Genomic DNA, 22,373 nt, shown 5'->3' on the forward strand with positions numbered 1-22,373 from the left:
TTATCATTGCATATACTGGTTATTTAGTTATTATGTCTAGAAGTTCTTAGGTAAATCAGCCAGGCAAGATCTCCCTCTAAAAGAACCTAAATGATAATTTTTACCTCTGAGTTTAGGGTTTTCCTAAACCTCTAATGTTCAGGTGTGTGGTAAATGCTCAGGATTCCATCCAATGCTGGTGATAGCCCTCCCCACAAACTATAAGAAAAGTGTTGAAACATTATTACTTGCACTTGCCAAAAGGTATTTCAGCACTAAAATCCTGTCTTTCTAAGTGCAGAGTGTCATTATTTTTTGAAATACTACTTTTGCCTGTAGAAACCATTCTTCTTCCAGCAGGAGGTCATACCCTTGTGGGACAAGAACAGGTATTACAGCACCCGTGCCTTCAGCTAGAGCACAGAAGCTGCTTCATGTTCCTCTGAGCTCTCTGTCCTTACTGTGGTTTTCAGAATCAGGAAAAAGGTGTCTTCCACGTGGGGGGAAAGGTAAAGAGGCAGTACTGAGGCCCTGCCTGCCTTCTGCCAGAGAGCTGCGCTGAGCCAGCGGCTCAGAGTCAGAGGAACCAGAAACAGATTCATAATCAGCATGTATTACTTCTTCCCAAGCAAAGCGCTAACTGGGAAGCAGATTAGGGATTCTAGTCACAGTCCATTTTCCCCTTTGGTGATCTGAACCTATGACAAAGCCAGAATAATGCTCCCTGGGGTATGACTGGGTTTTACTGTGCAGGTCTGTCCCATCAGATTAGATAATATTTCTCTGCATTTTCCCATTGCTGTTAGAGCAATCTACATTATTCCCATGTGCTGCTGAACTTCAGTATGTTGAAGAAATACTTTTTTTTCCCTTTTCATTGAATAACTGATGATAATTGAACACAACATAATTAATAGCCATCCAGTGTGGTCACATTTTCCGTTCCTGTGGGGGAAATCTTGAGCTGAGCAGTTTCTTTCCCACTCTGATTGTACCAGTGTGTTTCACAATGAAAATAAAATCCTATCAGCATGCTTGAAAGTAATCAGAAAAAAACAGGATTTAATGCATATCCTGATTGTCTAATGTTTGGCATCCTTTGGCACAGTTGAAGTACCTCTGTCAGTAAAGCAAATTAATAACAGTAATCTTATCTTACTAAGCAGAGCCTATTGATCCTAAAGGAGATGCCTGATTCCGTTTGTGTGAAATTGTTTGAAATACTACTCTGTAAAACTTGATGTAGAAGTCAGATAAAGCTCCACTTTGGTACCTGTGGCCTGACCAGAGTCTCCACAGTGATTAACTCAGTGTATCTTTGACCTCAGAGGCTTTCTTGAGATCAGGCAACTGTAATTGTTGCAGGAGCCACTTAAAGTCTGACCTTTTGTTGAAACAACATTATGGGAAACTTGTGCCTGCTCAGTGCCCACTCAGTCTGCTTTATGAAAAATCTCCCTTTATTTCCAGGATATGGCATTTAATGGATTGTGACTGAGGACAGTCCTAATCCAACAATATATATAGTTGTGGCACTTAGCTACACTGTTATGTTTTTGTCAGAGTTCCCTGTTCTTCACCCATAAAATCTATTTTCCTCAAAACCACAGTCATTATGTTATCAGGATAATTAAGGAAATTAACTCATCAATTAAATTACAAATATAACTACTGTCAGATTTTTTAACAGTTATTCTGAATTACTCTGTAGTAGAAATGTGGACTTTTTTCTTATAATTTTAAAGTTTATATTGCATTTGTTCTGTAACATTCTCAATATTTTCTTGTTCTGTAACATTCTGTGCTCTGTAACATTTTCAATATTTCTATATGTTTTAAATATAATCAATGAATAGCAGTGACCATAATGGAAATCAATCCAAACCCCTTATCTGGTATATTTTACTAGCTTAATTTGTATATGTAGATGCCTAAGTAAAAAGAAATATGTGCTTTGCTTTGTTGTTGCTTTAAGAAACAACTGCTGCTTTTAGCTTTTAAAAGAATATTTGAATTTGTGGCTAACGAAAAAAACCAGTGATGTACATATTCTGGGGGAAAAGAAATCGCTTCTTCCTAAAATTCCAAAAATATATATCTAGAAACCATCATCTGCCTAAAGAGAAGCAGATTAAAAAAATTAAAAATCTCAGTTCTACAGGATATTCCAGGTTTTCTAGAATATTTAAATACAAAATCATGCAAAGAAGTTAAGTACCAGAATTTTCTTACTGAATCAATAGCTTTTAAGTCAGATACCCTATTTCTAATGCATGTGATCTCTTTGTCTCAGTTTTATGTGTGTTTAAGATATAGAAGTAGAGTTGTCATCCTTTTATTCAGAAATTTCAGCTAACACCCACAAACTGTATATACTTAAAAAATGTATATATATATATATATATATATAAAATTTTGTGCAATTGATGGTTAAATTCTTGTTTTAAGAATCTTCATAGTTATTTGAGAATTTTATCTACTTAAAATGCCTTGTGTTTTCCTAAACCATTAAAGCTGTAGGATGTGCACCATGAAGAGTCCTTAGGGACATAGTTATTCTACCTGTGATACATTTACATGGCACTACACTTGGCTGGTTAAAAAGAAAAGTCGCATACAGATTGTTTCCATTTCAGAGATTCTGCAGTGATGTGTGCCAACCTAGAAATGGTTCTTTGCGTTTTTGTTGTTTCCTGGAAATTGTGTTCATGGAAACAAAGAAATAAATTACAGATGCTGAAGCTGAATTACGGAGATGGTCTTTAGTCTCAGCCATGTTCAGAAAGCCAGAGGCTGTGGCTCTGGAATTTCAAAATCTGGCCTTGTTGCAAAACTCAAAAAAAATGTAATTTGATTTAATACTAAAATGCTGGCACACACCTATTTCTAAACCAAACGCACAAAATGTATGCTTTTCACCCCTCAGTGAAGAACCAGCATCTTACATACAGAGAAATACAGATGCCTTAAGGGGCTTATACATCTTAGGTACTTTGTTTGACACAGGGAGGATCGCAGGTACTTAAGAGACCTAACAGCTTCATCTGTCTAAGAACGTTTGTCCAGATGGTTTTATAGTCATACTGCAGTGTCTTCACATGCATTTTAAGAAAGAAAAACATCATATTCAAAATGGACTATAAAACACACCTGGGTAAATTTAAAGCATTTCCTTCCCCAGTCATGAATTTGTCATTTTATACTGTCACTTAAATAGTATTTCTGTCCTGTCTATTCCTTAATAACTATAATAGTATGTATTTTCTTTGTTGCATTTTGATAATTCTAATATTTAAATGTTCTACTGAAATTCATTGTTTTCTGAGGTTATTTTAAATAGCAGTTCTTTTGAATGAGTGCTGAGAGATAAGTAGCTTCATAGTCTTTATATGTGAAATAATTATATACTACAAGAAATTCTGGCTGCTACAAAGCAAAGCAGAAGTATTCATCTTAAGCACCTGAAAACCCTTTTTTTTTTTTCCTTTTTCAAGATATTGGAACAGTTCTTAAAGTGGTTTCAATTCCTAAAGAGACTTGGCACGAATTAGAGGAAGTCTTGCTGGAAGAAATGACAGTCTTTCGGGTAAGTGCAGCTAAATTTCAAGTGTCAGGTTGTAGATTTCTCTGTGGACAGCTGCAAACTCAACTTCTTGCAGTCTAGCCAAGGAATAGCCTGGCATACCCCTCTAATTAGCTTGTCATTTAGAGATCCCCACACTAGTCAAAATAAACCTTGAAACATTCAGTGTGATGATAAAAGAAATGGCATTCTGGGCTCTTGTTTAAAATTAGTATTTCTGAATCTTAGAGCTGTTGCATGCTGGACTGTGCTGGACTGTGCAGGTCTGGGAACAATGGGAACAATGCTTGTCTGTTTTCTCCCACAGAGATATGCAATGTATGAATTTGTAATTGCATCAATTCTCAAAACTATTCAGGCTATCAGCATATTATAACTGGGAAGATACTTTAGGTAAAATAGTGATCTGCCCAGATTTCTTATGTTTAATAATCTGAGGAACAAAGTGTTTATATTTTCAGAGGTCACTTTGGGGTCTCATTTTCATGGTTCCACACAAGGCACCATAAACACCCCCTAACTCTAGTACTTTTTGGTGAAATCAATCTTCTCCATTTTTTCTGTTTGAGCCACCTAAAAAATACAGCATCCCATAGGCAGCCCTGCAAGGCAGGGCTGAGTAAACTTTTCAAACACTTCCCAGACAGAACCCAGGGATGTCTCGTGTTTTGTACACAACAACGAATCATTTACATTCCCCACGTTACTCTTCCTGTCAGTGCCGTTTTATGGCACCACTTCCCCGTCTCCAGGCAGCTGGGGCTGTCCCTGGCTGGGAGCACAGGCTTGGTGTGACAGTGTGAAGATGCTGCTGGCACGTTCCAGGAGCCTCTTGTGCTGACAGGGATTGTGCCCTGGCCCTGCCAGGGGGCTCAGCCACCACATCCTTGTCAAACTCCATTGCCATCCCTTCACCTTCTTTTTCTGAGCAGAGACAAGTTAGCAAAACAGAGCTTCTTGTGGGCATTCCTGCTGTTACTGGTACCAGTCTTGCTCAGAAACCTCTGTTCTGAGTGCAAGATACCTCTGAAAAATATGAGAAGAAAATGAGACAAGTTTTTTTTTTTCCTTTTTATTCATGCAAAAGTCATAACATGAACACAGGGTAATTTGGAAATTGTTGATAGTATATCAGTCTCTTCCCTGGAACAGGTAGAAGTGACAAGCTAAAGGAGATCAGAAAAATATAAAAGTGAAAGAAGGAAAACAAATTGAATTAATTTTACTTCAGAAAGGTTTTACAGAAGTAGAACAGTTAATGGCAAATTCAAATTTGAAATTTTACTTTAATTGTATTTTAATTATTAATTACTTTAATGTGTATTTTTTCATTGCGTGGAAGTATTTTGGTGCTCTGACTTACTTGAAAGCTCAATTATCTCTTTAGACATGTATTTAAGACTTAAAGAGGCCATTAATGTATTTCAGTGGAATAAGCAGAATTTGTGTGCATAAGATATGAATCTTTCAATATGGAATTTCCAACAGATTTTACATGTACCTCATCCAAATGTAAGTTTACTTTAGTTGTAGAGTATACGTGTATCAAGAACAATGTATTTTGATGTTCAGCTGCAGTGTGCAGAGTACACTGCTTTTCATTTAAAATTCCACAAAGCTGAAAGTCTTTAATATCTGTTACATTGATAACAAATGCCTCTTTAAACCCCATTTGTGCAATATTTCTCTGGACAGCTGAGCAAACAAACTAATGAGTTCAATTTTCATTCAAATGCTATATTTAATTGATGATTTCTAATATAAGGTCTATTAACCCATCTGTAAAGATGATTCCATGCTTACCATTCACTGACCCATATCAAATTCTCTCAGGATAAGCAAGTTGAAAACTATAGAAGTGTAAAAGCTTAGTAAACACTTTATTAATGTATACAACCAAAAGTGTGATGATCAAAAGTATTATCAACAGCAGATTTCTAGGTGGAATAAAGTTCATGTAAAATTGAGTTGCACAGTGTGTAATTATGCCACTTTTAAAATTAACATCCATCCAAGAACCTGGACCTAGAAGTTGTAACAGTTGATTAAATGATGGATATTCCACAGTGCAAAGAACCTCTTGCTCATTTTGGTTGCATGTTCCGAAAATGAATGTAATTTTCTTGTAAGTGAATAGTGTGGAGCAGTTAAAAAGATTTTACTTGGTTAAAAAGATTAAACTTGTTCTTATGAATAAAATTTCACAGGAGTGGGCTTTTCACCTTGATATATATAACATGAGTTGCTTACTTCAGTGTTATTACCTTTAATAGATAGTATCTATGAATTTTCATATAGCCATTATTATTTTCATATTACTTGGGAAGTTCTTGAAATGCAACTTTTGTTTTAGGTGTAGATAACAACTTCAAGATATGGAACTAGTGAAAAAGTGATCACAATTAATTTTCCATTTAATTTTCATAATGGAAAATTAAATATCTACAATCAACATTGCAATCAAAGATTCACCCAGATATGTACATGCATTCTAATTCCTTTACAGCTAGAAATTATTCCACTGCAAATGACAACTAGAAGGACTATTACTAGAGAGTTTCTAGTTCAGTTTCAGGGTTTCTACCTTGTGCAAATAGTATTAGAACATAATTTGTATATTTATAGCTCATTTTATATTTTAACTCTGTTTTTCCCTAGGAACCCACTGTTATTTCAGCAATGAAGATTTCCACAAAGCAGGTAATATGTGCACAAATGTTAAATTCTTTTCAGATATTTATAGGTCTCTGTCTTCTAGAGACAGTAACTTGGCAGTCAGCAGAGACATATTAATTGCAGCAGCAGCATCCCATCTCTTTACATAAACAGCAGTAGTTTCTCAGGAAAATGTGACGTGCAATGGGGAAAGGAAAAGCCTAGTTTGTGTTACTTACTGGTAAGGTGGAAACTAAATGCAAACTAACCAGCTGTCTGGTGGCTCTCTAGAAAAAAAAAATAAAATTAAAATCCACATTATAGACTGCTTCCATGACAGAGAGACTGTTCAAAAGGAGTGGCCAGACTTGGTGCCTTTCATTAATGGGACTAGTTCCAGTCGCTGTAGAATAGTCTGGTACAAAATGCAGATGGTGGAAGCAAAGGATGGAAATGAGACATTCTCCCGTCTTTCTGTCCTACGTCCATTCTGTTGCCGGATGTGCGTCATTCAGCTTTAACAAAAGGAGATCTGATGCAGTCCAAATTTTCCATAGCCTTCTGGTTCAGTGATGTGGTTAAGATAAGGGTTTCACACTCCAAAATTTATATTTCCTACTTTCTGTTGAGTACACTAACAGCTAAACTGCTTATAGAAAAGATATGTACTGTAAAATGAGACCAAAACTAAAATGAACTGAACTTCTTGATGGATAGAGGTAAAGTTTTGTCTGTAAAGGTGATTCCTACATTTCTAAGTAAATTTATGAAGCAGTTGATAAATTATGTGGTTGTGCAAAGAACATTGGTTTGTAATCCAGGAATGAGTGGATATTAGGGGCCTATCTTCCAGTTTTGCTTGGAATTAGGTGGATGGATCCCAGCCACTGTCATTTCCTGTCTCAGGAGTCTGAGACATAAAATGTAGTGTCAAATTTAGCTTTTTCTTTTTCTTTTTTTTCATATGTGTGCTGATCTGGAAGCTAATTTGGTAAATATAAGGAACTTCTTTCCTTTCATGTCATTGTCAGGAAAGAGGAGATTTGGTACTACTTTCAGATTAGGTGCACTAAAAATTGTGCACGTTATAAGTAAAATTTAGTTAATTCTACTTCACTCTATACATTATTAAACAGAAGGCAAATTCATTCTGTAATGGACAGAGGCCAATATTATATTTGAAATGCTGCATATTTAACTCTGAATTCACCGTCTTTAGGGAAGTTGTCTGAAAGCATTCATGTATTTGACAGAAAATGTTTGGGGGGGACACTGTTTTAACAGTTTACCACCTAAATCAGCAAAAATGGCAGGACAAAGAGAAAGGTACTATTGAATACTGGGATATTTAAAAACAGACCTGTCAAGTTGTATATATGTTCACATCACACCAAAATGCTCTGCTTTGGATTATTTTTATAAGTACATTCCCTTAAACCAGCCAATCATATTTGAAAATTGACCATGCATTTTCATACAGCTTTTCCTCCAAAGCATCTTTAGTTATTCAGGAGAGATTACAATTTTCCTTGAGTTTTCTGAAAACAAATTTACACTGCTAAAATTGTCTGAAGCTAAAAAAGAGCATAAACCACAAGTTATTCAGGCAGAGTAAAACTCATGAAAAATCAACCAGCCCCAGGCTAAAAATGACAGAATCATGATACACTATGACAAGCTTTTGGCAGTATGTATGAAATAAGTATATGGCAACATGTTTCCATTTTACATTTATGATTTAAAAATACTGTAGTTCTATAACTCAAACACTTTACTCATTGTGTTCTGATAAGCAGGATGGTTTTCATATAAACAGCACGATAATTCTATGCATTGTGGAAAGCCAGAGCATGAAATGTAAATAGTAAAGCCAGCATGTTCTATTGAATGCCTTAAAAATAATCACTTCATTTTGTTTTTTCACTAACAAATCTTTCATCCAATTATAAAAACATGGTACAGGGAGTTTCTCCTTATTTCTAAATATTTTACTACTCTGGTTGTTCAAAGCTACCTCTTTTGCCATCGTGCCAATATATTATGTTACAAATTACTCTTCCTAAAGACCAAAATCTACAAATTCTTCAGGAGCGGAACTTAGCTTAGGTTTTAAATTATATTAAGCTCTAAAGCTCCTGTCTTTCTCTCTCTCTCTGAGTCTGCATTTGGCCCTTGAGCAAGAGCGGCTTATGAGTAAATTTAGCTTTTATGTGCAAGATTAAGCCTTAATACATTCTTTCTCCACTCTGCTGTCTTTAACTCACAGGAATTGTGTCTATATTTTCTCACTGAAGTTACACATTCCTCCTGATTGTGTTTAGAGCCCTAGGCTTGTGTAACCTTATCACTTAAACAGTTTATGCTTTGTTAGCAATAGACACAAACCTTCAGAGCATCCTTGAGCCACTGCAACACTCTGCAGCTGCCTGAGCTCACAGTTCTGTGAGGGACATGGTACCTCTTGGCTTTGAGACTGCCAGGTAGAGCTCCATAATTTTTCCCTTACAAACATGGAAGCAGGCCAAAAACAGCCTGGGTTTCAATCAAAGGTGACTTTTTGGAGAGCAACCTCTCACCTTTTTCTCAAGGTCAGCTTTGTAATGCTCTTTCAAAAAGCTGTTGGATTTCTGGTGACATGGGAAAAGGACAAGAAGATCCTTGGCTGAACAAGTCCTTGTCTGGTGAATTGCCACAAAGAGCTTTGTTTCTCTTGTATAAGATTTTCAAGCAAAAGCAAGGAAGACACCTTCAGAAATATCTTAGTGACTGCTTTTATAGTACCAAGTACTGAATTTTATTCAGAAATGAACATAGTGAGTGTATAGAAAGGACCAGCTCAAAATGGATATATCACTTAAACAGTGTGCTCAACTATTCTGCATTACTTATCAAGACATTAAATTAATCAAATGGTACTTTAATCTCATGCTCCCTAAAGTTCCTTTAAAAATTCTGCTGAAGTCCTTCCTCTTAAGCATTACATTTTCCACATTCTGTTTTTCCTTTGTCTGACTTTGTCTGGGGAAAGGCTTCTTTTTTGGGCAGCGCTTTGGGGCCAACAGAAACCACTGGATTGCTTAAAATATTAATCTCCTTAGTTTTTCTTGAGTTCTGATACTTGTGCAAGAAGTTTTAGAAGACAATTTTTTTTTTTGTGACTCTCGTTTGATCTGATAATCTCATTCATTAAATTAACAATGTCTTGGAAGAGACAGCTGAAAAGGCAGTTTGACTGTGGTGTGGCAAAGTAAGGTCAGACCATTGATGCAAATAATTCTATTTCTATTTTCTGAATTTCATACTGCCTGGATTTTTTATATTGTTAGTGTCCAGAATAATGATCACCAGCTGGAGTCTAAAGCTATGATCAGAAGAGCAGCAAACAAGGCAGCAGCCTTAAGGCTGTGCAGCACCTGAAACATATGCTGCAGTTCACTGACTGAACTATGAACTTATCTACAAGGAATATAGTTTTTAAGTAACCCTATTTTGGCCTCATTTTTTTTTTTAGGTTTCTGGTCATTCTTTAATTCTAAAGACATTTATTAGAAATCAGGGAGGGGATTTTTGCAAAATAAAATTGGTTACAGAGGTACATAGGAAACCATTACACCATTCTTTATTTTCCCATGTGCATTCTCTGGGTTGATTTTTATATTAGTTGCACCACACGTTCCTACACGGTTATACAGATATTAATGCCCCAATTACACAGGACTCAGATCAATACCATCTGGACATTTAAGATACTTAACTGAAGCTCTAATTTGACCTATGCTGCCTCCATAATCAGTAAAGAGAAGAGGCTTCCCTTGAGAAAGAGTTAGGTCACCTAAGATTTGAATTGCTGCTCTTTTTACTGCAGGATGTAGCCCCAAGGTGGGTACTTGATTAAGTCCCTTCAGTTAGAGAGAAGCAGCTCATCGTGTCTGTTGCCTGTCCTCTCTTCTCAAGGCTACAGCACTGACTGGGATGGGTTTGTACAGTTCAGGCTTTGTGTAAAGCCCTGTGTGGTCAGAGATTTTTGCCTGGAGAATGTGGGTTTACAACCCAGCTATGAAACTATAATAGATGGAAGCAGCTGCTTAGAAAGGGTTTAGTTTTCAATCTGCCAGTGAATTTTCCTTTGGGGGCTTTCCTTGTCATATTTTCCTTGAGAAAATACCGGTGTTTATATAAATGCACGGGATGTTTCTGTTACAATTAATATGTCTGTATAAACTGCCAAGCTGCTGTCTCTGAAAGAAGCTAACACAACACCTCTTATGAGTGTTTTTGGTGTTGCTATCTCCTGTTATCCGGTGCTAATTATGTCTAGTTGGTAGGTGACCACTGTCATCTTCCGCCCCTGAATTCCCTGAAAATGTTGCCTCTGGGACATTGCAACACAGGAGATGAAGAATTTTGATAACATTTCTTGAAATCTGATTTTTTCACACCACCTTTATGTTTTCAAAGAAAGAAAAATAAAAACATACGTATTTCTTCATGGGACTGCTTGGAGTAGGACCTTTTCATCAGTCCACTGTGGGTGCTGAGTGTCAAGGCTTGATAGCAAAATGTCAGTGTTTCCAAAGCAGAAGGATTATACCCTTGAATTTTTGTGTATCTATTTAGTGTTCCCCTAGTTTTGCATCCCACTAATACTTGGTTTCTTTGTGAATTATTCCTAATCTGAAATATCTCTGTTTGGACTTTCACATGGGATCCGAAGTTCAATTTTCTCATATCCCTCTGGGGCCAATTTTCCTAGTGGACCACATGAATTTGATATCAGAGAGGAAATTGAGAGAGACAAGATATTCTATTGTGATGCCATGCAAGGCTGTATTTCATTTTGCATGCATGTTTTTTTATTTACTTCTGCATTTGAACTGCATCTTCTACTCGACACTGGTTTTTATCCAAAATAAAACAAAACCTCTCCCCTCATTAAAGATATGTTCCAGTTAAATCATGACATACAGAAAAGAGTACAAAACATTGGAATTACCAGGCATGCAGAGAAGCACAGGCATAGTACCACTTCCAAACTGAAATATCATAGCATTAGTCTGAAATAATTTACTTTGGGTTTCCCCTTCACATACGTTAATTGAGATAATGCTTAGGAAATACACGTTGAAGGTTTTCTTTTTGCTCAAATTCAAAAGCATGTTCTCCATTGTGTTTTGTCACTGATTTTGGGTGTTTTCCCAGTGTGAGGATCTGAATACAAAAGGAAAAATTGAAGAGTACTTTAATTTTCTTTCTGTTTAGGGAACCCACCAAGAGCTTCATGAAAAAAATAAAGCTTTTTCATTTTGATTTTTTGTACCCTGGGGATAATTCTGTTCTCATTCCTTTAGCATACATCAGGATCGGGATCCTTTATTGTATTTGAAATGATCCTAGCAGATGATTATATAACATTATATAACATGCTTTCCTAGAATAAGAAAATTTTAATTTGCAATTTTTTTTTTTTTCATTTTTACCACAGCAACAGCTCTACATTGGCTCAGCCACTGGAGTTTCACAGCTTCCTTTGCACCGCTGTGATGTGTATGGAAAAGCTTGTGCTGAGTGCTGCCTTGCAAGGGACCCTTACTGTGCCTGGGATGGCTCCTCCTGCTCACGTTACTTCCCCACTGCCAAGAGGTAGGGACAGTTCTGGATGCCTGCGTGGTTTGCTATTTAACTGATGGTCTCAATATGACCAGAGGGCTTTGGAGACTTTTTTTAGGGGATGGTTTACTGGAGCCCTTTCTCTTCCAAAGAAAACATCATTGTGGAAGCTACATGCAGTATGAAGTCTTGGTTGATTTAAAGTGACCACTGCTACTTCTTGGGCTGGCTTAAAAAGCTCCTGTAAGAAAACATTCAGACAAGAGTTGTCTCTGAAATTAACTCCTAACTTTATATTCATTGGTAAACAGAAAAAAGAAAAAGATTCATTTTCTCTAACATGGGAAGAGGGCTCAAAATAAATTAAAAAATCAGTACTTGCCAAAATAAATTATCCTGCATTTTTGTGAATTCTGATTCAAGAGAAATATTTCTAAAATATTTGGACATCAATGGAAGGTTATCTTTTTTTAGTGATATATAACATTATTGTTATTATTCAAAAGTATAACTTGTATGTGCTGATATGTGTCCAGATGCTGCCAGATCAGAACAACCACCGTTCTACAGCCTCTCTGCACTGATGCTAAAGGCTTTGCAATGCAAATGTTGGTGGAAAGCTGACTCCACAAGTCCAAAATAAGTTTTATTAAAAATTTACAAGTCTAGTTGCCTGATCTGAAGGTTTAGAGTCGTAATTTCTTTGCCTCCCCTTATCTTTGAAACACTTTCTCTAAAAATGTGCAAGGTAGTTACTGAAGAGCTCCTGGCTATTGAAGTAGAAATTAGGAATAACTGAACAGGTAAACATTTGCAAATAGAAGCAGACATTAGTGTAGTTTAACATTCCCTTGATAAATTGAGTAAAATGATAAAAAAGTGCTCACATTAAATTGCATGTATAAAGAAACAAAGAATCTAAGGGTTTTTATACATAAGAGTTTATATACATGAAATTAATTGTAGCAAATACTTAGTTAAGGGTGTCAGAATGCCAGATTCCAGGTTTTGATTGGTTGTTGAGGGAGATGAAATGTGGTAAAGGGTGAAAAGTTGACTAAGTGTCACAGATGTTTCAGATGGAGGGAATTAAAATTTTAAGGTTTGCATTGCAATGTATCCTAAACAAATCCTGATGACAAAAGCTGCTCATAGAACATTGGCTTCTATTTTTTCACCAGGCAATAGAGTTAATCAGAGAAAAGATTTCTGTGAAATTCTTTAGAAAATAAAGAACACATCCCAAGAGAAGAGCCAGTCAGATTTTCTCAGTTACCTGGGCTAAATTCTTATTTTTGCTGGTAGCATGGTTGTTTCTCTGGAAGAGGAAGGAAAAGAGAGGGAACAGGGAGTTTTCCAATGAGAGTCTGAAAGATTGATTTGTTCTAAAAAGTTCTTTAGTATCAGAAATCAATGTGGTTGAGTATTGCCTCTGAGCTCAAGGATACAGTAAGATCAGGAGTCACTGAATTACTGTTTTCTGCTACTCTATCCCTGAACCTCATCTTTTCTCAGCATTCCTAGCACACGTTCCTACTCCCAGCCAATCTCAAGATGCATAGAGCACATCATCCTGTCATTCCTCTGCTTACTCTGGTGGAAGAAATAGGGCTCTTTGTCTTTTCCTTGTCTCTCCAACTTACTGCTGCAGATGGAGCTCACGTTGCCATCAGGGCTGAAGTGACTGGGACCTCTTCTTACAGGAGTTAAGGGGTGGGGGTTACTGGGCCCAAACTGGGTTGCACCACTACAGGAAAAATTTGGGGTGCAGAATTTACTTTTCTGGAGCCACCGTCAATGAAAAAGTTAGTGTTGGGAAGCTGGGATCTGAAAAATGCATAAGAAAAAGCTGCTGTCTCTGTCATTTGCCCCCAGTTTTCCCTTGGCAGCAGCAGCAGAGTAGAAATCTGTGTTACTGGGAGAGAGGATCCTCTTTTCACCTGGTTCCTGCTGTTCCCATTGCCTCAAGCCAGCTTGGAATGGATTGATCACAAAATCAGCATTGCTGAAAACAGCTTAAATGTCAACATTTTCCTAATAATAAATTATTGCAATTTTAGGCTCCAGAAATATTGGGATTCCTGAGGCAATTGTACAGATGTTTTACTCATAGTTGGGTTTAGGGTTTGGGGTTTTGTTTGTTTCTTTTTCTTCTTTTTATTTTTTTTTTAATGAGCTTTTATAAGCCATGATTTTATTTGCTTTTCTTTCTTTGTGGATTTTACAAGTCTAAATGACAGTTCAGCGCTCCTGTAGTGTGACCACTTCACTTTACCCTGTGCAGATGTGTTCTGGTTCATATTTCATAAATCATTGTGTTGATACAATGGTGATATGTGCAACATTTTCCTGAGACCCCAACTAAACATTTCATTCAAACTCCATTGACAGTAATATGAGCCTTTCCACAGATTTCTTTTTTTCAAATTGCATCCTATAAATATACTGTTTCAAAATTTAGGAAGGGATAGTAAATTTTTATGGTTCCTTATATCTTGGGTGTGATTTTGTCATTGGTAATGAGTAATATGAAGTTATTGGAAATTATGATTTGTACATTTTTTAACAATACAGCATTCAGCAGAAGATTCCTTCTTGCTAAAGTGTGCTAAGATGTCCTAACTCACAATTTTTAAACAGTTTTTATTTAGAAAAGTATATAAAAATGCCCATCTAACTTTTCTTTTCCTAAGAAAGAAAGCTTTTACTGTACTTAAGTTTCAGGTTTAATGTTTCCGTAGCTTTCAGTGGAAAGGAGTATGGTTAAAACCTTTCAGGCAAGAGGACTCAGCTGTGCAGTTGTGCCTCTGTGAGAACTCTTGGCATGTGCTGATGCTGGGCTGTTAGTGGGAGCCTGCAAGCAGGGCTGGTGTGGGGAAGAGACGTGGTCTCTGCTGCAGAACAATGGCTTTTAACAATGTGGGCTGTTGTCACAAGGGAGGGACCAACAGGGGTTTTTACAAGGCTACTTGACTTTTGCATATCCGTTGCTGGATACCATAATCTGAAATCTCAGCATTGTTCAGCAGCCTAATCCTCTTTGTTCTCCTCTAATTTTGCAAGCCCTCAGGCTTTCTCCGATTCCTAAAGTAAAGTACTCACACTTGAAACACATCTTTGTTTGCCTGGTTCTTTTTTCTTTCCTTTTCATATGAAACGCTTTTCTTTGGCTCAGTTGAATTTTGTGTCACAGCTATTTAAACAAAACTAGGAGCAGACAAAGACAGAAAAACACATGCAAAACAAAACTGTATTAAAAAGCTCTCTTCAATAAAACACAACATTTTTTTTAGCACAGATCAACATGTTTTTCAAAAGAGCCAGTAGAATTCAAACTGGGAGAAGAATATACTGAGTTAAAAAGACATTCAATCAAAGGTAGAATTCAGACTCAAGCTACAAAAGAATATTTAAAAAATGGCATTTCAAAATCTTTCTTTTCAAGTTTTTATTTTTTAAAAGACAATTTAGAACAGTTTTGTAAAAGGTTTTATCAGAAATGATTTGGTGAAACCCATGGTAACTGAAATTATCTATGCTTTTTAATTTAGATTTTGTAGAAAATACAGCACTTTACCATTATTTCAAAGCCACCCATCTTAATATTTCTTCTATCTAAAATATACTGCAATACTCAAAGTATTCTGTACTTGCACAAATGTGTACTTCTGAAGCATGCTAAACTCTATGGTATATATTCTAATCCTTCTGCAGTCCCTGTATCTGTGAATCAAGTAATGAATTTATCTATGACCAGTATTGCCCACACAGTTAAAATAAACTTCATATTTTATTTTTTTTGGTATTTATTTAATACTAATAATTAGCATTGAACATTATTTATTATTTAGTATCTCAGTGCAAGAGGTATGTGTTTACCAGTTTCTGAAGACTTCACCTGTAAGAGTAAAGCCTGAGTCTACAAAGTGATAATGATGATATAGTAGTCACAATATGATTTCCTTCCTAGTGTTCTTTAGGTGCACTTGTGACCTCTCTAATGACATGAATGTTCCATTTGTTGCTGTTGAGCACTGAGGAGGGCACTAAGCGATTTCAAATGTGATCTTTGCAGGCGCACCAGACGACAAGACATCCGAAATGGGGACCCGCTCACCCACTGCTCAGACCTGCAGCATCACAGTGAGTTCTGGGCACCACTGAAGTGCAGCTCATTTGTATGTAATTTACAGACTCTGCACAGAGTAGGGTAGGAAGCATGTGAATGATTTGTTGGTGAAATTGTCTTGAACATCTGCAAAAGATGAATATGGTACATCATTATCCCAATTTAGATAGCTTACAATGGCCTGGATCAGACACTACAGTCTATTTGGGTTTGGTTTTTTTTGTTTGTTTTTTGTTGTTGTTGTTGTTTTCTTCAGATAAACAGTTTAAGCATTTTAATTTTCCTGCTTCTTTTCCCTGATAATACTATACCATCACATCAGGCATATTATATGAGAAAATAATTGTATTTTCTTCATGACATCAAGAAATATGTCCATGTTGCTGTACATAGTTTGCATAAGATAATAACAAAATCAAATTACAAACCAAATGTTTGCAACTATCTTGACAAAATACTCAGCGACTTTTGTTGTAAGTGTCACACTAAAAGCTCTGAAGATTGGGGTGTTCTTGCAACAGGCATATATCCCCATGTGTTTTCAGCATGGGTTTTCTTAGACGTATTTTGGTTTGCTTTTTTGTCAGCTGTTTCATTTTCACAGTGTATTGATCAGCTTCCTTTTCTGACTTGTTTGACTGACAAACTTCTCAGTTACTGATTTGTTGCCAAACTTATCAGAAGACCTTCACTCAGAAAATTTAAAATGTCCATTTTGATCTAAGGGAAGACAATACTTAGGCAATGCTTCCCTCTGCTGGAAGAAAGTGACTCCTCCTGATTGTGGCACATGTAAATGAACCTTTCACACAGAATATTCTGAGTTTGAAGGCTCTCATTGAGTCCAGCTCTTAACTGAATGGCCCATACAGGGATCCTCAAGCCCTCCACCGTGGTGTTATTAGCACAATGCTCTAACCAACTGACCTAATCTCAGGGTTAAACCACTGGGAAAACAAGGAGGTGACTAAAAATGGAAATTCCTCAAAATCCTCTTGTCTTGCTAGTCCATGTAATAGCAAAAATTATAAATAGTCCTAAATACTTTTGTGTTGGCTGTAATTCACTACCAATAGTAGTTTTCTCTATCTTCATTTCAGTCATTTGAAACTCACAGCTGACATTACTATGGCTTTTCTTTTTAGTTCTGATTGTCAGACTCAGGGCAAGTTACTCACAGGGAAGAAGGAGTTTTAAAAGTGCATTAATTCACTGTGATCAGTATGTAGTTGTCACATTTTGAGAACTCATGAATTAACAAATTTCCCATTGCATGATATCAGGTAGTACTTACACAGTGAAGATTAGACCATCCTTATATTGAGAATGAGATTTTCAGTTCCACAACAGGCAAGTTTCACCAGGCACTAAACATTGATTTTAATACCAGCAGCATTTCTTAGCTTTATGTTTTTACTCTCTCAACATTTTACTCCTGAGCAAAACTATGAACTGGTCTACTACCACAGATCTGTTCATTTTAATGTTCTATAGCCTTTGCTAGCTGTGCTTTATACATCTGTAGGTCTGTTCTTTATTTTCATACATGCAAAAAGCATTTCAAAACACTTTGGGTGTATGTCTTCCCAAATTTGGTAAGCATATTTCTCTGGGAAAAATACTTTCTGTCCAAAGGGAAGAGAGTTTCACAGTAATCCATAAATGCAATTTTTTCATTGATACAATCATGAGAACTCAAGGTCTGAACAAAGTTATTGTATGGTAGACCTGATCAAAGTGAGTGTTAATACAGCTTTACCAAAATGAGCAGAGCAAATATGAAACAAGATAAGACAGCATTAGAAGGACCAATAAGTTACAAAAAATAGCGAGAGAATGCAGTTCTGGATCCTAGACTTGAAGAATGCACTATGATAATACTTAATGAATGGTTTAGATTGGTCTTAAAATAAATTTTCTCTAAATCACTTGAGTTGTAAATCTCTTACATTTTCCTATATTTACTTGTCATTTACATATGATCATACATAGTACAGATGTCTGCATGGCCTATAAATTTCCTGTGCCAACTTATGATGAGATTTTTCCTTGTTTGAGACCAGTAGTTCCCTGTACAACAGATGAAGAATTGCTTTTGTCTATAGCCAAAAAAAAAGCTTAAAAAATAATTTTATTTACTACTTGTCTACAGTTTCATTTACAGGAAGTGCCAATTGATTCTCCATGTGAACCAACAAAACCATGGAAAAAGAATATTGTCTTAGTGTATAACATTTAAGGACATTGCAAAAACCAACTTTTCATTCAGTCTGAAGCAATAATATTTCTAATAAGGTTTATGTAGTGTTTTCAGTTGCTCTTTGGTGCAAATATATAAGAAGTATAAAATGACTGCACAGCAACATTAGAGACAGCTGCGGATCCTTCACTGTACAACTGTTTGTCCAGACATTAATGTTTAAATTTAAAGTGTGGTCACCTTTGTGGCAACTAAAGGAGAATGTTACATAAAGTGTAACATACTAGAGCTATCAAGAAATAATAAAGTTTGGGGTTTTCTGAAGAAGAACTTGTTAAAGAAGAGGTGGTTTTTTTAACATGATTTATCCCAGGGGAAGTTCAAAGAATCACTCTGAATTAAACTGTATTGTGTGATTCATTCATCTGCAGAGCAATCTTGGTATAAGTACTTAGCCTTTCATACTTCTTTGGTTATGTCAGAAATTATGTACTTAAAGGATATTTATCAGTGTAGTAAACTGATACTGCTGTTGGGCTCATTTTGGGAATTACTCCTTTCAGGCAGGATTTTGTGCTGAATTTCATTACCAACTTCGTGACTTCTATAATTTTCTAATTCCTCCAGCTGCTTTTCTGAACTTCTTAGACTTTCATTCTTCCATCCAAATCTCTTCAGCTTCTCAGTCCCAAAGCTGCACTCTGATCCTGTTATTATTCCATCACTGCTTACTTTCTTGCACTCCATGTGCTCAATATTACATTAACTTCGTAGACATTTCTGTACCTGCCTTCTGCTCTTTCAAATCATGGAAATGGAAGTTGAAGAATTTCTAATAGACTCCCTATCTCACTGTGTGTCTGTCACCCATATTGTGTTTTCTGTAGCTATGAAGAAATGTAAAGAGGACTTCACCCACTTTCCATGGTGTCCTCTAACACACTAGAATGTCCTAGACCAGATTCAAGGAAACAGAAATTTGAAATGGTGCCAGAATACACATTTTCTGATGAAACTCATTACTAGATTCTTGGATACTAAGAACATTCTAGGTACCTAAGTTTTCCAGCATAAACTTCTCTGTATACCTAAAAATATGTTGCTAGTCATGGGCCATAGGCCTTTACCAAAGAAATACCTGGTTTTGTCCCTTTTACTGATATTTATTTACTGGTGTAGAAAACTGCCTCCCCTGGATCTAATGAGAACAGTGTAACTTGCGCTCTGCCCCTGTATAATTCACTTGAACTAAGCCATGTTCAGGAAAATATAATGAAGTGGAGCTGCAGGCCTCCTAATGAGCAATCTGCTGGTTAAATTGTCCTTTTAGAATGCTGGAGATGGACCCACAGTTCACTTAGGCTTAGAAATTTTACTTGATATTCCTCCTTCCAATACAAATATCCAAACTATCAGATTGCTGTTGTTTAATATGGGAGCCTGGGAGAGGAATTGAGACAGAGCATGCATCCTAGGGTGAAATCCCTGTGTTACCGTTCTTTATTAGGGAAGTCTGTAAATCACTGTTTCCCAGAAACACATCACTGGAGCAGTAACATATGTGTCCCAGGCTATAAAAAGGGATATTTTCTGCTGTCTTATGCAGAAGGCCTGTATGTGCTGTCTGTTGTGGATCCCAGTTCAGATATCAAACAGCTTTTCTCTGCATGAGGATATCTGGCTGCCTGCTCAGCTGTGTGAATTTTGTTCCTTAAGCAGAGCATCTGACTTGAAACAGAAGAGTTCAGTACATCAGTCAGCCATTCACAGTGTTAAATCTGGACCCATCAGTTATCATTTCCAATCTTTATCTTATCACTTCTAATTTTATTTGGTTAATCTCCACATACTCCCAGTTCCTTTGTTTCAATGACACAAATTCACCTGTGCTCCATCCACCTCACCACCTTGGCTATATTCTCTTACAGCTGTTTTACCCTTCTCTTGCTCCTTTGCTTTCTAATTCATGCATTCACTGCTCCCTATCTTCCTGACCCACAGCTGTACTGACATTCTGCATGGGAATCTAGTTTATGAGAGATGTCATAAAAGTTGTTTCACTTGGTTTTTAATAGAACACCCCACTCACTTGGTTAAAAGGTCCACAATCCAGCAGAGGGGGGCAAGCAAACCCATTTCCTATTTGTTTAGTGTTAATTTTATGAGAACTGGGCAAGCACCAGTCCTAATTCTGCTCCACAACCCTTTTGCCATCCTCTCCCAGGGCTGAAAGTTATTGAAAGTCATGAGTGACTCTGTATCAGCATAAGTCAGGAACTCAATTTTACATTTACCTTTGTCACAGCCATCTAACAAACAGCCTGTCTTTGCTAAACAACATGGCCAGTAGGAGAAAGGCACAGTTAGGAGCAAACAAAACTGGTCAAAGGATTCCTCTTTAAATAGGTTTTAAAATAGACATAAATTTCCTGTTAAAGCATATCAAAACTAGTTCCGTAAAGATTTACAATGCTAAAAATGTGAAAAATTTTTCAAACATGAGAAATGGGAAGAAACATAAAGAATGGCAAGGAGTCAGGAAACCCCATAAGATCAACACAGTGTTAAACAGCCTACCCACCCCTTCCTCTTCATCTACTCTTCAGGATTATTGTTCTGTTGCCACTTAAGTCCATACCAGCATTTCAAAGAGCTAAGGTGGAGAGTTGAAACACGATGCCTTAAAGCCTCTGCGGTATTGGAGAAGAATCAAATACCATATAAGTCCTATAGCTATGTGATATTTCCAGCAAGTTGATGAATATCTTGAAACATTGTTGTTACAAAAGGAAGTAATTTATTTAACTTTCTTTTCCCCTCCCATAATGTCTGGTTTATTAACCTCCTTACATTTCCATAAATTATATCAGTATGAGGGGAAATGATTAATTGAAGATCGTTTCCTCAAAAACATTATTCCTGGTCATTAACAGTTTCAGCAAACTGCAGTGCCATATAATCTAAACACATTATTCTACTTTTAAATAGCCTCATGTTTTATTACTTTGCTCTAAAGTATTATGACCGTGGAACCCAGGAGGCATCATTACAAATATTCTGCAACTACACCCCGAGTTTTCTTATTCCATACAGTTTGCTATTAAAAATTCCTGTCGTGTCCTAGATGTTTTCCTTGATGAATAATAATGAGGCTTACAAAAAAATTCACAATTAAATTAATTAACTTCACATATTGAGATGTTAACAGCTGTTAGGATTTAAAATACAATTAAAGAAAAATCAAAATAGTAAACCAAAAAACATACCATGGGTCCTTACAAAGATAAAGGTGTTGATGGAGATTTTTCAAATGGTGTACTGATATGGGGAAAATTTTTTAAAAGTTTTTATCTTTAAACACTTTAAAGAAGTCCAAATTCTAATCAAAAAATTACATAGCTATTAAGGGTTATTTTTTACCATTAAGTTTCATGGTAATTTTTTTCTTTTTTTTTAATGCTTTACAGATAACCCAAGTGGTCAGGTCCTGGAGGAAAAGATTATCTATGGGGTAGAGAATAGCAGCACTTTCCTTGAGTGCAGTCCGAAATCCCAGCGTGCCGTAGTCTACTGGCAATTTCAGAAGCAAAATGATGATCGCAAAGAAGAGGTACAGTAGAAAAAAAGTAAAAATATATACAAATAATTTTCTCTATAAAAGTAGACTTCAGTCTGAGTCCTTCCCAGAATAATTTTAGTTGAGCAGAACTTGTCTGTAATATATGATTTCCATTGTTCTCCAGCATGTTCTCACTGTTATTACCATAAAATCCTGTAAGGTCCCTGATAGGTTTCATGGATTTTTGCAGCAGCAAGCATTCATGTCCTCTCCTTTCTCAGACTCCCTGCAAAACACACTGGTTTGCATCAGAGATCCTAGAAACAGAAAAAGCTAGCATTCCATCTAACTGTCACCTGAAACATCACAGAAAGATTTTATGAAATTAAATAGCACAAGGCCTTAAAATTGCCTTTGAGAAAAAGCTTAACTGCTTTCCCCTCATCATATTGTTTGAGTGAAGCACAGTCTGGCAGGAGCATCCCATGTGCTGCATGCTCTGAGACTTAACTGCAGATAACAGAGTCAGAATGAAGAACTGAGAACTGTAGTGGACTCAAGAGTATGGAAACTTCTATTTTCATCAAAAGCAGTATTCATAGAGGCAGAAACACTTACTTCCCTGTTTGCTTTACACTAAGCTGATACTTTATTTTCCCCC

General features: G+C 36.4%; 1 protein-coding gene across 3 annotated transcripts in view; it reads left to right on the forward strand.

Moving 5' to 3' along the window:
* Positions 1-22,373, forward strand: part of SEMA3A (semaphorin 3A) — a 278,963-nt gene that overhangs the window by 251,357 nt on the left and 5,233 nt on the right. For all 3 annotated transcript variants that reach the window (XM_039723771.1, XM_039723769.1, XM_039723770.1), the window contains 5 exons: positions 3,474-3,565; positions 6,221-6,262; positions 11,700-11,857; positions 15,900-15,967; positions 21,621-21,763. In XM_039723771.1, coding sequence (XP_039579705.1) covers positions 3,474-3,565; positions 6,221-6,262; positions 11,700-11,857; positions 15,900-15,967; positions 21,621-21,763 — 503 coding nt within the window. The remainder of the gene's footprint in view (positions 1-3,473; positions 3,566-6,220; positions 6,263-11,699; positions 11,858-15,899; positions 15,968-21,620; positions 21,764-22,373) is intronic.

Source organism: Passer montanus, unplaced genomic scaffold, assembly GCF_014805655.1.
Source record: "Passer montanus isolate IOZ18808 unplaced genomic scaffold, ASM1480565v1 scaffold50, whole genome shotgun sequence".
Lineage (NCBI taxonomy): Eukaryota > Metazoa > Chordata > Aves > Passeriformes > Passeridae > Passer > Passer montanus.